Below are 16,967 nucleotides of genomic sequence, written 5' to 3' on the forward strand. Positions count from 1 at the left end.
ATGGAGGCCAGAGACAACTAGCATCTTCAAAAGTTAGGAATGGCATCCTCCACATTCCTTTCAATACAAGTTCCCTAACCTAAAATCTTTTTCAGGTTAACAACAGAACTAAAGTGTGTTGGAAGTCCTAAAATCAATCTGAGTGTCTGTGTGGGGCCTCTTAGATATTAGCCCAGGCTGAACAGGCCTCAGCTTCTGCTCAAGTATTCCCAACGTAATTTAACATGAATGTTGTCAATTCACTTTTATATGAAGCTGTGCACATTAGAGTGGTGTCAGTTGTCTACTTGGCAAAGTAAAGGCACTTTGAATAGCGGGTACCCATATTATAATCCTGTAACACCTCAACACAGAAGTTAAGCACCATTCTGGTTTTTATACCGCCACATGATTACCTCTGTGCAGTTTATCTAAATTCAAATAAAATACATCAACTCACAGGCTTGTTTTATCCTTCACAAACATAAAAGCAAAACATTTAAACTTAAAAACCAAAAAACAATATATATATAGAATTTTTATCATACAGATGTTGAGTTTGTGGTGTCCATAGTTGTGTTTATAAAAGAGACAGCATCGGCTTGTATCTGAAATGTTTGTGCTGGGATCAGAGGCCCTGGCACTGGCTGCTCTACAGGGTTTACACTTATAGTTTGCTGAATGTGGTCAGAGACTCTGACACTTTGGCTCAAAATACTCTGAGATGGATGTGCTTGCACCTGAGTTAGCATTGCCTGCCGGTCTGTTTGTGTCAAGTGAATTTCATGTGTTCGTCCCTGCAGTTGGTCCAGTGTCTCCTTTGAGAGGGTGATGACATGCATTGGTTCCTGCAGCACAGTTTGTAGCCTGCTCTCCATTAACTCGATGTTCTGGATAGATTGCACTTGTTGCTGCTGCTGGGAGACTGACAAGCCATGCAAGGGCGTGGGCTGATGTGTGATCAGGGCAAGGTTTGTGGTTTGGTCTGTCATGCTATGAGGTTCATCAGTTGTCACAATACTAATACCTGGGCCATGACTTGACATAAAGTTCAAGTTGTGGACGCTATCTGTGACCAATAATTGGATTTCTTGCCCATTAGAAGCTGCTAGCTGGTACTGCTGCAGCTGAAGTATGGTCCTTGTTTCATCAGTGCTTGTCGGATTGTCCTGTGTCTGCTTTACTTTATTGTGAGTTTTAATGTGCGTCTTCAGGTTGTCCATGCGGGAAAACTGCAAATCACACTGTGGACAGGAGAATGGCTTCTTTCCTGTGTGCAAAATGCTGTGTCTTCTCCTGGCACTGGCATCGGTAAACGCTTTCCCACAAATGTTGCAACTGTGAGGCTTTTCACCCCTGAAAAGATAAATGTGTATATGAAAGCTACTGAAATTAGGGATGATCAAGTTGAACAGTCAAATCAATATTCCACCACAAAGAGGCTTTACACATAATACAGAGATGTTACATCTAGGTCACCGTCTGCTAACAACATCTAGTCTAGATCACGGGTGGGTCATTCATTTTCTCAAGGGATATATATGAGAAACTGGGACTGTTGTGAAAGGGCCAAACCATGAGGCTGAACTTAATTCTGCTCAGTATTAATATATATTTTAATGTTAATTTTATTCAATAGTTATTATTATAAATATATATTTCGATTAGCTGCTACTGGTAAGAATACATGTTACGATAAGGCTATGAAAATGTGGAGTATTAGCAATAAAAAAAAAAATAGTAAAAACGGCAATCATTATACTGTATCACTCTTGCATTTTATTTTTAACATACTTTTAACCTCCAGAAAAGCAACACTATTAACGCATGGTACCACGCAACGCACCTACTGTGCATTACAGTGCAGCAGGTGCATTGAGTTGACAATCCTTTGAATGGCACCCCAAGCGCACCTCCAGGCCCCAATGCGATCCACCACACAGCAATGCAAGGTACCGTAATTAAGCGTTGTGGCCAAAAAAAGTAGTGCATGCAGCGCACCTGTAATGCATGGTTAGTTGCCATGCGATGTACCCCTGATGTCTTGTTATAGGATGCCAGCGGTCCTAGCAACCAAAATCTTAAGAGGACTGCAGTCCGGACACAGACTGATCACCAACCTGCACTAGGCTATGGCTTGCCCCAGTGGATGCATAGGACTTGGAGGCTGGTGCATCCACTGTCAGCCAGCCACAACAAGCGCAGGTCGGTGAGCAGTCCGTGTGTGGACCGTGGGCCAGACAGGGACACACAAAGTGCTGTATATGGTCCGTGGGTTGTAAAATGCCCAGGTCTGGACTAAATGCTCCACAGCTGGTCCTTTAAAAGAAACCTAGACTAAGATAAATATGGAGACTGTCTCTGCCCTTTCTATTCTGAAGATGGTATTTTTATTTCAATACAGTGATGTGCTATTTGTTCAACTAACTCTGTAAATGTTGATAAATGTGCTTACTAATGATTACTAATGAGGGTGGAGTGTGGGGGTAAGAGAGTGTGTATATAAATATATACATATATATTTTTTTTTGTGTAAATTTGCCCTGATACAGACAGGACAAGTGAATGTTGCCCTGGGTCTGGAATTGTGTTACTGACAGAATCACCAGGTAAGAATAACGGAAAATAAGGTAGAAAAAGAAGCTACTATATTGGGGTTTATATATGCTATTAGCATGTTTACAAATACTTTTTTTAACACAAAAAAGGAAGGCCGAATCTAGCCCGATTCTGATAAATTCTCTGTCAGGACCTTTCTTTCTTGACTAAAAATAATGTGTATTGTTTGATTTGCTTATTTAGTACTATTGCATTCTCTCTCTACTACAGTATATGTTCATTGAACTGTTTAGAATGGTAAGGCAAGTCATGGTACAGTATCTACACTAAGCAGTGCAAAAAAAAAAAAATAGGTTGCCCTTGTTACCTTCCGCTCAAAACAAAGAGCACATGGTTTCTTATTTTTAAAAATGCAAGCTGTAAATACATTTCGGAGTTTTGGCTGCAATTTGTAAGTAAGATTATGTGACAAGCCGCCATACCTGTGTATTCTAATATGTGTCTGCAAAGAGGTTTTAGCAGTGAAAGACTTTCCACAGATCTCACATGTATATGGCCTCTCACCTGGAGAGAAAAAACAAAAACATCCACATTATTCAATACAAATACATAAACCAACCAGTTATTTCTACTTTCTGAACACAGGCATTGCAAAATGCACCTCTGACATGTTTCTGAAGAACTATGCACATATAGCAGAGTGCTAAGACAGAATAAGGCAAAAGTAGAGCTTCACAATGGAAAAACAGCTTACAATAGTACCAGTTTAGAAGGAAAAGTAAAATGTGGAGTTGTTTATTTAGAATTAACTTTAAGTGGAGCTTTGTAAATCAAAATCATGACATACTGTATATGATATAGTCTGTCACTAGCATGAACACAGAATTGTTTGTTTTTCTTGATTCTCCTTATAACATAGTTTGACCTGTCGATCCTGCTGATAGATCTGTTTTTCTGCCACTTCCTTTTACAGGGTGACAACACTTCTTGTTTTGCAGTGCAATTGCACAGCAGCATTGCCACCCTATAGACTTGGTAGATGGAAATGTAGTTTTGAATGGACTTTGGTAAGAAACAAACATATTAAAGCCTAATTCCAGCTAATATTTTTAAAGGAGAAATACTAGAAGAGTAAAATATAATCTTCTCAATACTTAGAGCTGGTGTGGGGCACGGCAGCTGTCACATGCTGGTCCTATATACTGAAAGCTGAGCAATCATGTAACCTCTGATCTCTCAGCTCATGGCTTCTCCCTGCAGGGAGCAGTCACTGTCAGTCATTGCTCCCTGTAGGGATTCTCCCCAGCCCTCTCTGGTTCTCCAGCACTCTCTGGAGGGACTGACAGGAGAGAAGGCGGGTACAGCTGGCTCTGGCTTTAGAGAGGCAGCTGGGTGGATCCTGACAATATTGTTCAGATTCTTCCTGGTTGCAGCGTGGCTCTGAACTGTCAGCAGATAGCAGGCAGTAGCCCGCTATATGCTGACTTTGGGTCACAGGAGTACACAAGGTTTATATGTATTTTTATGACCCAAAAGAGAAGTAAAGCCAAAAGCAAAGTTTGGCTTTACTTCTCTTATAAGCACTCACAGACAGGTGTTTGGTTTTTTTCAAAGCGGTTATAACTACTTTAAAACGCTGCTTTTGTAAAATCAGCTAAATACATTCAAAATAAAAGGGTGTGCACAGTCTCACAGTTTGTTTTCTTTTGAAAGCAGTTACAGCATGAGCAGAAGGGGAGTTCTCTACCAGCATGCTGCAGCGTTGGGCTCTTGTTCTCTGTTTAGTAGCAGTGGTCTTTCTGCAGAGGTCCAACACTTCCCCTGCTGGGCCAGAGATCTCTAATGAGCACAGAGCATGAGCTTTGTTGACTGCAGAGCTATAGGTCTGACTTATAGGTGCTATGGCTGCTTTCTAAAGAAAATGAACTGTAAGAATTTGCATACCTTTGTTTTGATGCACTTGCAATGTATGCCTTGGGAGCAGCTTATTTCATGACAGGCACTTCTTGCTGGAAATAATAATGTGATTTTGTAATGCTGACATATTGCCTATTGACTTATATTTATCATTAATTTAAAGCTAGCTCCACTTTAAAGAGATATTGGAAAGATATAATAGCCTTCCATAGCCACCAAGATTGATGACACGAGGCTGAATGGTTATCAGAATGCATGTCAATGGCCAGCCCAGATGCTGTAGTGCAGTTACATTTGATTAAATTACAGTTCATCTGCTGGAGGGGAGGTTAGGACCTCATCGTTCACTATACACTGACCGATGGGTTTCTTGATATTTAATAAATGCTAAGCGTTCATTCATTATCTGTTAGGTACATTTGTACATTGTCAAGTTATCCCATTACTCCACAGTGACTCATCATGTGGTATACATACAGTATTTATATAGGAATAGAACAGTACCTGTATGAGATCTTAGATGCTTTTTTAACTGTGCAGCATCCATGAATTTTCTTTGGCAGACATTGCACTCTGGTAACCCGCGGCCTTCAATAGATTGCATTAGAGAAAGAAAGAACACAAACTCAAAGTACACTTTCATTTATTTGAATCTTTATGTCTGTCACTACAGAAGGTAAACATGAATTGCCTTAAACTATCTTTCCCCTTTTGTAGCCAAACTGCAATAACACTGCTTTATATTTGTTCCCATTTGCAAAAATAAGAGGGCCTATTCACACCATAGCATTGCGTTAATCACACGATACAGTGTGATTAATGGTGGCTATTGCACAATGCACCTAGCGTGTATTACTGTGCAACAAAGATAGTCAAATAATCAGGTCTGTAAATAATATGTATCGTGGTCCCTTAGGCTTACACAGGGTTTGGGGTATCCAGCATGCCCAATAATCAAAGTCTGCTTATTACCATGGAGGAACTAAAGTCTAACTGTCATCAGTTATCCATCAACATTAAGAGAGAACTATCGCCCAACCTTGTTTGGCCATAGTTCTCTTTAGGGTCACAGGAGGAAATTTACTATGTCCTCCTGTGACCCAAAACTCAGCATATAGCAAGCTATTGCCCGCTATATCCTGACAGCGCAGAGCCGTTGCTGCGGCCGCAAAAGATCCCGACAATATTGTCAGGATTCACCCCACAACCTGATTTACAGCTGGCTCTGCCTCCAAAGAGCTCACTTCCTCCCCTGTCTGTTCCTCCAGTTAGCACTGGAGGAACGGAGAGGGGAATTCCTGCAGGGAGCGGTGACTGCAAGTTACCACTCTCTGCAGGGAGAAGATCGGGAACTGTGATTGCTCAGTTCTCTATCACTAGAGCAAATGTGTGACAGCTTCAGTGTCACACATCGGCTTTAATTATGGGGAAGAGTGTAGATCACTCTCCCCATAATTCTCCTTTAAACTAGACACAGTACTTGGCAAGTTCACGTCAACAATGGCATTAGGCAAAATCTAAGGTGATAAGCTGGCTAATAAATACTTGTATGCTTTGTCTTTATGGGCTCTTAGTGAGCAAGGTAATCATCCATTCACTCAGCATGAATACGCAGACAGGCTTTGCTCCTGTGAGCTCTTATAGACCAGCCTAGCTACACCAGTTTGACTCCACTTGTCCACAGGCAAGCAGAACATATGTTCTCAGGGACCTCAAGTGTTGGCGGACCCTTAAAAAGCATTTTTTGCTAGCCTGATCTATAATACCAGAAAGCATAATTTTGGGTTTATACTGGCAAGCACATGTAAATCAGTATGCTTTGCTTCTGTGGCTCCACAGGAATTCAACAGGTAGGTGCTCTTTGTTATGTCCACATTACCACTCTAATAGAACACAGCCCCTAACCTATACATACCAGAGTGTACTCGATAATGACTCTTCAGCTGTTTTCTCTGACTGAAAATTTTCCCACACTGGTCACACGTAAAGGATTTTTTCCCTAGTGAAATATAAATATTGATAAATAAATGCATTCACACCAAACAGTATAACAGATATATTTGCAATGAATCTAAGCAGATATTCAGGATGTTTTTACCAAATGAATAATAATTGTAAAAAAAAGGGTTGTGTTCTCTTCTTCCATAGTATTCCATTACTGTTGTTGTGGTTCAGTTGACCATGCTTTTCTACAACTAGACCCTTGTGAAATTAAACTATTTCAGTGAAAAATCCTGCTCACACTGGAGTCATGGGGACTAGTATCCATGAGAGGCGTCCCCATATCACCACCATACCAACAACAGAAAACCATTCCAGTAAACAAACATCTGGCACTGGTTGACATGTTTGACTGAATAAAGAAAGCTAGCTGAGAGCTTGCTTTGAGATCTGATTGGTTGCAATGCGTGTCTGTGACTTTCTTCTCTGCTAAAGTGCTGAGCATTCTGAGTCACCACAGTGGGTTCAAATGGTGAAGAAGCAGAAAATGAGAGGAAGTGGGCTGGGATTGGCTTCCCATCAGCATACATGACTCCTAGACAGGGACATTTCCATGTTTGCAGCAAAAAGGGGGAACCCCCTAATCTATTGGTCTGACCATGTAATTAACATCACTGACAGCAGAGCACACCCACATGGGAAAAACACTGTCCACTATGGCTCATTGTATATGTTCTTCCAAGGCTATACCTGAGCTTATGGTATCAATAGATAGACTTAGTCCTATAAGGATGGTCATTAGGCAGTCACATTCAAAGTTATCATAATGAAAAAGCTTTCTTTAAAGCTGTGAGTTTCAGGCACTCAGAGTTACAGTTCTGGCTAATTTACAGTGAAGAAGAGTTGCCGATTCTCCTCCTTCCTCTCCTTTCATCCATTCACAAAAAGCCTTATCTTCTTTTTACTGAATACAAGGCATTCTATAAATGGATGGCAAGTGTTGTGGTTTGTCACCTGCCTGTCATACAGCTATATAAATCTTTCTCTTTCTGAATAGCAGTGCTCGAAGTGATGACACAGATGGCACTGTGTGTTCTCACAATACGGATCGAAGGAATCACCAGCACTAACAGGATGCAAAATTCTTGTTAATTTTTTAATTGAACGTGCATCCCATGTATCAATCAAACCAACGATTTGGGGCCACGCAGGGCCCCTTCCACAGGGCAACATAGTGATTGGTTTACTTGACGCATGTGACGCACGCTCAATAAAAACTGAACAAGAATTTGTTAAACCAGATCTCCGCTCGTTCATTCACAGAATGCCTTGTACTTAGTGAAAAGAAGACAACAATTTTTGTGAATAGATAAAAAGGAGGAGAGGAAGGGGAAGAGTGAGCAACTCTTCTTCACTGTACACTAGCTGGAACTACCAGTCTGAGTGCCTGAACCTCAAAAGGTGACACCAGTATCAGCTAGAACAAAACTTTAGCATTTTTAGCATCACAGTGCCAGTGCCCTGGTGTAGTTTAAAAATCATTACACATAACTAATCTGGGCCAGTTGCAATTAAAACAGTACTTTTTTGCCTAGCGTTCCACTTTAAAACTGAGCACAGATTCACTTTAAAAGGTATGCTCAACAATTGTGCATTTTCTGTATGAATTTTCTCATAGAATTCATTTAATTAGAACATTTAACTTGAGCTCATACACTACTGGCAAGCCCAGTATGTGAATTGCATCTCTCTACAAACGGTCATCTCTTCCCCAAGCCCATCACCTCTCTCATCTATGACACTGTTACAATGAACTACAGACGGTGGCAAAAGTAGAAGAACATGAGTGACAGATGTGAAATGTGTAAACAAATTCCACAAATCGTCATACGCAGCTCCTAAAATGTCTTTCTTTGCATCTAGGTCAGATCCCAAAATACATTACGATAGTAGATTTACCTTCATGTAAATTCATGTGCTCCATCAATGAATTCCTCGTTGCCAGGGATTTATTGCACACAGTACAGTTATACGGTCTCTCCCCAGTGTGGGCACGTTCATGGGCCTGTAGAGAGTGTTTCTGGGAAAATCCTTTTCCGCACTCTGCACACCTAAAGGGGCGCTCACCTGAAATAAGAAACATCATCAAGAATTAAGCAGACCATACATTATACAATCTTATGGTACAAGCTCTGGACAAGTAGAGTTACCAAGACTAAGGGGTCTATTTATAAACAATTTGTTTTTGAGAAAATCTGTGAACGTGTTAATTTGGGCGAATAATGGCAAAAACGAACGTTCTTAATATATCCTCCCTTTTAGATTGTAAGCCCCCACGGGCAGGGCCCTCCTTACCATCTTGTCATGAATTGTATTGCAACTGTAATGTCTTCCTTATATTGTAAAGCGCTGCGCAAACTATTGGCGCTATATAAATCCTGTATCATAATAATATTTATTTTTCAGTTTAAATGTTTTATGATGTAATACTACATTATGGCCACTAGATTGAGCAGAGGAGCATAGGAAATAAATACGTATTTTCTATGCGTCTCAGCTTTGTCTAGTGGTAGTTTAAAACTGATTTTGGGATACTCTTTGTGGTTCTGATCCCCCTGGATGTCTACCTAGGGCCCAACACAAGCAGTCCTAGTGGGTACAGAGTAGCTTGCTTTAGTGAGGTCTCTGACCCTCAGAAAAATATAAAAGGCCCCACTACAGCAACAAACTGATGTATACCAGTGCTTCTTAAAAGTGTGGGTCGCGATCCCATATGGGGTCCCGCAAGTGAACAGGGGGGGGGTCGTGATCTGAATCCCGGCCAAGACCGCCATCAGGGGGGTACAGCCAGTACTTGTGTGAGGGACCCAGGCGGCCCGGGGAGGCCTGGGCTCCAAGCAAGATTTTTGTAATTTTCGTTTAATGTGCAGTGTAGTTGTTAAGGGCCCCCCCTCCCCCCTGTGCACTTGGTACCTTCCTGAGCACGTGAGCGAACTTTCTTTAACCCAGCAGAAGTGGAGCACAGCTGCTGGAGGTAAAGAACCACTGTAAAATAACATGGAAAACATATACATTTGAACTTCTGGGGATGCCATAGCCATTTTATTTTAGTCACAATCAGAGCAGGACAAATCACTGCCTCCAGGGAATATTATTTTTGTTTTGGATAGAGTGTCTTTATTTTTGCTGGCGATACCTTAGGGGGATCTTCCCTCACTCTCTGTCCCTGTGATGCCTGTACAGAGAAAAATAGGAGCAGTTGTCACAGGGGCAGAAAGCACAGACAGCATTAATTCTTCCCTTACGTTTTACAGTTCTGCTAAACCATTCTACTCCAAAGCTGTGAATAGGAAATAATTTGATATCCTATTGTTCTGTTCAGGACAAATCACAAACAGTTAAATAAGTCAGAAGAGGGATGCACCTTGCCCACGTCTCTACTTGAAATAACTGCATACGGAGCATTCATTTGAGAGAGACAGTGAGAAGCTAGTGCTGGGCTTTCTTACTAGAAAGCCCAGCATGCTCTGCAAACACATTATAATTTCAGCTCCTTGTATTACATTCAGAATAAGAAAATCTTTTACACAAGTAGAAAAAAAATTGATACACTTACTTTACAAATTCATTAAATTGACCAAAAACAATTGCAGTTTTATTTTCTACCTGTGTGAGTTCTCCGATGAATTGCCAAGAAATGCCTGTACTTAAACACTTTGCCACAGTCCTTACATTGGTATTCAGGACTAGACTGATTCCTTTTGCTTATATTCTGCTTTCCTGCTTCGTGTTCATCATTTTCCTCTGAAAGTCTGTAGTCTTGCAGCTTAGCAGGCCTCTGGGGTCTACGCTTGCTGTGCCTCTTAAAAAACCCTTGCCCTTCCACTGGCCTGGGGTTTAGGTCACACGTTACCTCAGCTGCATAATCCGTAATAACTTCCTCTTCGTTTAACACAGGTTCAACAAGAACACTCTTCCCATAGCTGTTTTCTGTGCTATCTTCTTCTGCCTTAGGTTGTACCACAAGGTTAACGTGCACATCTGTTTTCTCTTCTACAGGCGGTTTCTTTGGTCTTCCTCGTTTCCGCTTTGGCATATCGCCATCTGCTACGGCGGTGTCAGACGCCTCAAGATGTAGTTTGTCTTGGTTTTTGCCTTCCTCATAATCTGTGTAGGCTTTCACCAGACTGTCCACTTTTAACACGTGAGCAGAGGCCACTACTTGCTGTAGGCACTTTTCACTTGCATTCACATTTCCAGTGTAGATAAATTGAAGCAGCATTTCAAAGATCTCAGCAACCACTCCTTCCATGACATACATGGACTGTCCCACATCTCCTTCATCAGCAAACATGATAGAGAAATATTCGCTACTAGCTGCCAGTAAAGCCTTATGTGCTCGGAACTGCACACCTTCCACTATTACTGTTATGTCGCATAAGAAGTTCTTTTTCCTCTGCTCTTCTAAACAGGAGAGCACGCTGTCCATGTGAGCTCTGGACAGAATGTGAATCTGCACATCTGGTGCTGCCTCTGGCTGAGAGACGGCCACCTCTTCCATGGTTTTCAGTGGACCCTTTAAATGTAAAATACAAGCAAATTACATTTCAATTGATTTCATGAGATTATTTGCACAACATTTTTGCTGCTCATGTGCATTCCTATAGGCCCACCAATGTGATGTGTTTCCTCAATAACATATAGTAAGGCATGTGAATGAAACCTGTTCACTGTAACAATCCACTTTCACTTCTTACACCCCCACACTGAATTTGAGAATCACTCTAACTGACAGAAAGAACAACAACTCCATTTAATAGTGACGGTCAACATAGGTGGTTTGGTGGACAACCATAATCCAGCTACTTTCAGGCCACCAACTGGCGGCTGATCCCTGAACACAAATGTCTGCTTCTGCCTATGGAGAGAGGCAGGGAAGGTTTGTGATGAACAATTTCCAAAGTTGACATGTCTAAAGGAAACAATAGCAATTGGACAAGGTTTTCCAATCCATCTGATATGCAATTGTAGACTGTAGTATGTTTATAGGTACTTAGAAGTGAAGTTATTTTAAATTTTAACAGCAAATAATTTCCCAACACACTCACCAGCCAGCATGCAAAAAAACCTGTCTGACCGCTAAGGTTAAAAACAGAGGTTTTAGATACACGTCTTCTGCACTGCACTGCACTGCCTCGCCAAAGCACCTCTATATAGTGCCTACAAACCTGCACCCAAATTTATATTTTGCTACATGTGCTCCAAGATGGAGACTCTCATAGTTTAGAGTTAGGACCGCACTATATAGAGGTGCTTTGGCGAGGCAGTGCAGTGCAGTGCAGAAGACGTGTATCTAAAACCTCTGTTTTTAACCTTAGCGGTCAGACAGGTTTTTTGACATGCTGGCTGGTGAGTCTGCTGGGAAACTTTTTGCTGTTGTATTGTTTAAAGACCTTCCACGTGCACCCTGCCCTAAAGCTAGTGATAAGTTGATGAGTGCGTTTGCCATTTGTTTTGCTATTTTACATTTTAAGACACCCCAAGATGCCTACCTTTATTAACCACAATAGTGGTTGGCACTTCTCCCTTGCAGCACTGGGGGTCCCTGGTTCGATTCCTGGCCAGGTCACTATCTGCAAGGAGTTTGCATGTTCTCCCTGTGCTTGCGTGGGTTTCCTCCGGGTACTCCGGCTTCCTCCCACACTCCAAGGACATGCTGGTAGGTTAATTTGCTCCGGTCTAAAATGGCCCTCATACATATACATGTGAGATAGGGACTTTAGATTGTAAGCTCCCTGAGGGCAGGGACTGATGTGAATGTTCAGTATGTAAAGCGCTGTGTAAATTGCTATATAAATACCTGTAATAAATAAAGCTGTGCTTCTCTCAGATTTGGTTTCACAATTCAATTCAAATTGAGTCTGCTGTTCCTGAGAGTGCATGGCAGTTTCATATACCAGAGCCCTGTAGTTAAGAGGAATGTAAATAATATAATACTAAATACTGTGTTCAATAGTGTTGTGGTCCCTCAGACTACAGGTGTTATCGGCATAAGTTCATGAGGCCTCTTAGGTCTCATTCACACTGCTAAGAGCTGGCCCGTACAGATCCGTGCGGCGTGCACAGCCGTATCGGGCTGTTCCCGGGAAGGACAGGTGCTGGGTGTGATCGTACACAGCAGCCTATCCTTCTCTATGGGAGGACGTGGCCGTACACTCACCCCAACTGCACATCCGTGCGGGTGATCCATCCTGTCTGGGTACGAGTATGGACACCCGCACGGATGTGCAGCTCGGGTGAGCATACGGTCGCGTAGTCCCATAGAGAAAACAGGTTGCTGTGTACAATCACACGCAGCACCTGTCCTTCCCGGGAACGGCCTGATACGACCAAGCACGCCGCACGGATCTGTACGGGCCGACACTTAGCTGTGTGAATGAGGCCTTGAAGTGAATTAAACCCTCAGATTTTTTTACATAAACCAATACTGTAATGAGTTTAATGTCAAGAGTCATCCTTAGACAAACTAAGTACACATATATATTTTGGTAAAGATAAATCTTTCTTAGCTAAGCCTGTACAATTACAGGTTTTTTAAAACAAAATGTAAGATTCATGCAAAAGCACACCTGTGATTGGTTCTCTGAAACTGAACCTGTGCCTAGGCTATAGATGTGACAATACTTAGGTCTGGTAAATCTCAAACTAAGTAAAGAGAATGGGGGAGTAGTACTAAATACTGTATCACCCTCATTTTTCCCCCACGCTCGCAAGTCTGTAACAAAAACAGTCAGATTTAAATCTCATGTCTGTGTGGACAGCCTCATAATGAGGCCCTGTTGTAAAAGGACAAGTCATAAACTGTCAAGTGAGCAACATACCTCCGGAGTTTGTTTTCTGCCCACAAGCAAACTTTCAAACATTTTACATTTTCAAATTGAATTCAGATTTCATAACTCCTACAATAATGGAGTTACCTTCATAAAAAGTAGCTAAACTAATGTATGGGAAGATGCCAGTCAGCCCAAATACGCCTAATTAGGTGGTCCATAAGGCTAATAGGATCCAGTAGCTCCCCTAAGAGAAACATAAATCAGATCTATATCATATTTGGTATGTAACAAACTGTAATTGAATTCTGCTAATTAATATGTTGGTGATCGGATTGTGACACTTCATCAGATGGAAATATAGATATATTCAGGATAGCTGACAATAAGGGTGCGCCTGTTGAGCATTAAAAAGAACTCCCCAACACATCTCTTGGGCTCTTTGGGTGGAATTCATTTTGCAACGCCCCTTTTGCATTTGGCAGCTGGAGCCCTTGATTACCATCGAAACTACCAAGGATACTGAGAGTTATGTTTTTGAGGGCCAGTAACTCTGCGTTATCATACTGGACTTACTCTGAAAGCAATCCAAATTCTGCACTGAACCAAAGACCAAACAATACTTATAATACGTAGTTTTCATTTTTAAACCCTTTAATTTTACTGTTGCTTATGTAATATCTTTTCTGCCAATATTTTCCGCATGCTTTTCCATTTCTTTAAAACAATATTTAAAAATTGTTAATATGAATCTCTGAATGTTCTAATTAGAAGTTAAAAACGTTGCCTCTTTGAAGGGCTACTGTAGTGGAAAACTCTGTTACACTCCTGTCCGGGTGGGGAAGCGGGTAATACAGACTTTTTTCTAAAGCTCACAATTGCAAAAGTGGATGCTGTAAATGGTGGTGGCTACCATGTGTAAAGAAATACTTTAGCATTTTTGCTTGTAAATTTGAGGATGAAGTACTTGTAGCTACAGAGGCCCGTGAGAACAACTTTTAAAGCACATTTACTGCTTGCTTGGAAAATGTAAATACTTGAATGTCCACAGCCCAACCACAGATTCACGCAAATCCAACCTTTTTTTTTATTTAAAACTGGAGTTGGGAACATCATGACCACTGCCATTGAACTAAAGTGGAGCTAAATTCCACATGGGGTGGGTGGGATTACTTGCACATTATGGCATACTTACCTCCTACTGTGCCCTCCTCCAGCAATTACAGGTCTAGGCACCTGTTGCCACTTCATTCACCGCAGTAATCTTTACCGCTGTTTCTCCTGGGTCCTGTGACTTTCCTCTCCTTCCCTTGCCCTTGGACGACCACTAATGGTGTAGCTCTGGCCCATGCAAGCACTGTCTCTGGCATCAAGCTCTATTTCCAGCATCCCAAGAATTAGTAGGATGTACACATGCCAGGCAGTGTATACAGAAAAAAAAAAAAAAAAAAAAAGAAGCTTTTTAGCAAAAACCCAAAACCATATTTTTTTTTGTGATGGGACTTTAGTTCCGTTTTACTCTGTCAGTGGCCAGTCAGGTTCTCAATACACAGAGAATGGCAGTGGAGGTGGAGGTTAGCCATATAATTGGGAACGACTGGCCACACTAACAAGGTGAAACTGTAACAGAGAGTGTATGTATAAAGTCACTCGCACTCCAATAGAATTTCAAGTCAAAAACGGTTTATTGACTCGATTGCTATCACATCACATCATATCACATCACATCATATAGCATATTGGCTATATGATGTGATAGCAAATCGAGTCAATAAACCGTTTTTGACTTGAAATTCTATTGGAGTGCGAATGACTTTATACATACACTTATCTTGGATTGCAGAGGCATCTGCAGTCACTTTGGCACCCACCCGACTCTAAGGTACTATTCGGTCAGGAGTGCGATGGGTACACTGAATTTTGGACTATAACAGTGAGGGCACGGAAAGGGATTTCTGTATACACCCTACATTTTATTTTAGACCTTGGGTAGAATATATCAAAACTGGAGCAGACAGAATCTGGAGCTGTTGCCCACAGTAACCAATCAGCTTTCGCTCTTCAGTTTGTTCAGTTAAGCTTTGAAAATGAAAGCTAAAAACTGATTGGTGGTCTTGGTAACTGCTCCAGATTTTGTCTGCTCCAGTTTAGATAAATTCTCGTTATTGTATGCACATGGGGGAAAGAGGGATGCATGTGAATGTCATTTTCATGGAAATAAGAAGAACCCCTGCTAGTAATGGACAGGCGACAGGGAAACCTATGAGCCCCCAGGAGCCATTTGAAATAATGTGCTAGAATGCACAGCTTATTAGTACATTATAGCAGACTTACCTTGCAAGTGATCCCCTCCAAGTCAGCGCTTCCCAACATTGCTCCCATCTGCTCTCAGCCTTTTTTAGGGTTTGGCATCTTCTGCCTTTTGATTGGCCGGGCCAGATTGATGCAACTTCTGCGCATGTGCACAGGCATTACTTCATCTCAGCACAGAACCATGCTGAGACTGTGCAGTGATCTGCGCATATAGTGTAGACAAACTAGGACAGGCAGGGTATAACAGTTATGACAGAAGAGACATACAAAGCCTCTTCTGTCATAAAAACCCGACCTGTCAGCACAATTTTTTCTTTAAAAAGAACTTTACTTCCACTTCAAATGTTTTTATAGCTTCTCACCTGAAGCACAAGCTCCTACACTGCCTGTGTACAGATCAATCAGAACAACCCTCAGGCTGTCAGTGAAATGTCACGTTGAAATGTTACATGACAACCCCAGCACCAATGCCCCGATGTGATTACAGCATCGTGTTATGTAAGAAGACCTTATCCATCTACTCCTCAGCACTCACCTGCACACACGTTACCTTCCTAGAGGACAGCTGATGACATCACGGTCATGTGATCGCGCCTAGCTATGACAGTGGGACGTCACGTGACCACATCCCTGCGAGCGGCAGGAAGTCTTGGCTGTGTGTGTTGATATGGGAAACTCTGCAGGCTTAGATGTGTCATGTTATGAGGAGGGTGACATGTGTGATGAATAGGACCATTCTTCTCTGTAGAGGGTGCTAGCTTTATGACTGCGGTAACATAGTAACAGCAGCGCCCCGTTCGTCTTCTTTGTGCAAAAATTATGAAAAATAGCATCCATCTCATACACTGATACTGTAGTCACAATGCTATGTACATCAAGGAACGTTCTCTTTATTTATCCTTCTGGAATAGCTAGAGTGTTCTGGTTTCACTTGAAGAAAAGGTGGCAACCCTAACAGGATCTGGAGCAGTTGCCTGTGGCAAGATATTAATTCTTTAATTTTCAGTGATACCAAACTCAGGAGTTCAATCTTAAAAACACATTCAATAATACAAATGTCTTTTATTTGGGTATCACTCAGCTGTAGATCCTCAAATCATCTCTGAATTGGTGCTGACACTGTCCTTCCTTCTGGAGGGTGGCTACTTTTGTTACCCATGGTCCCTGTGTGTTGTAAAGTAGTCACCCTCCAGAAGGAAGGACAGTGTCAGCATGAATCCAGAGATGTTTTGAGGATCTACAGCTGGGCGATACACAAAAAAGATACATTTTAAAAAGGTACGTGAATGTATTTTAAAGATTTAGTGTCACTTTAACAAAAAGGTACCTTACTTGTGGGGATGTACCGATACTGGTATAATGAAAATGCCCCGATACAGAGCGCTGATACCATCGCTTTACATTTTTTAATGGGTTCGGGCTGCTTGT

General features: G+C 41.7%; 1 protein-coding gene across 1 annotated transcript; it reads right to left on the reverse strand.

The window, feature by feature from the left end:
• Window positions 1–465: 465 nt before the first annotated feature.
• Window positions 466–16,113, reverse strand: ZBTB24 (zinc finger and BTB domain containing 24). Its single transcript, XM_018573995.1, has 7 exons — window positions 16,075–16,113; window positions 10,063–10,972; window positions 8,356–8,523; window positions 6,371–6,454; window positions 4,960–5,043; window positions 3,021–3,102; window positions 466–1,335 (listed from the first exon to the last, which is right to left on the reverse strand). The coding sequence occupies exons 2-7, from the start codon at window positions 10,955–10,957 to the stop codon at window positions 522–524; spliced, it is 2,127 nt and encodes a 708-aa protein (XP_018429497.1). The 5' UTR covers window positions 10,958–10,972; window positions 16,075–16,113; the 3' UTR covers window positions 466–521.
• Between the last annotated feature and the right edge of the window lie 854 nt (window positions 16,114–16,967).

Source organism: Nanorana parkeri, unplaced genomic scaffold (genome assembly GCF_000935625.1).
Source record: "Nanorana parkeri isolate BGI_ZX_2015 unplaced genomic scaffold, ASM93562v1 scaffold2664, whole genome shotgun sequence".
In the NCBI taxonomy this organism is placed as follows: Eukaryota; Metazoa; Chordata; class Amphibia; order Anura; family Dicroglossidae; genus Nanorana; species Nanorana parkeri.

Coding starts and splice junctions, on each gene's coding strand:
- ZBTB24 (XM_018573995.1), bottom strand. CDS start 10,957: ATGGAAGAGGTGGCCGTCTCTCAGCCAGAGGCAGCACCAGATGTGCAG. Junction 6,455..8,355: donor GCACATGAATTTACATGAAG/GTAAATCTACTA, acceptor ATATTTCACTAG/GGAAAAAATCCTTTACGTGT. Junction 3,103..4,959: donor GCATCTAAGATCTCATACAG/GTACTGTTCTAT, acceptor TTTTCTCTCCAG/GTGAGAGGCCATATACATGT.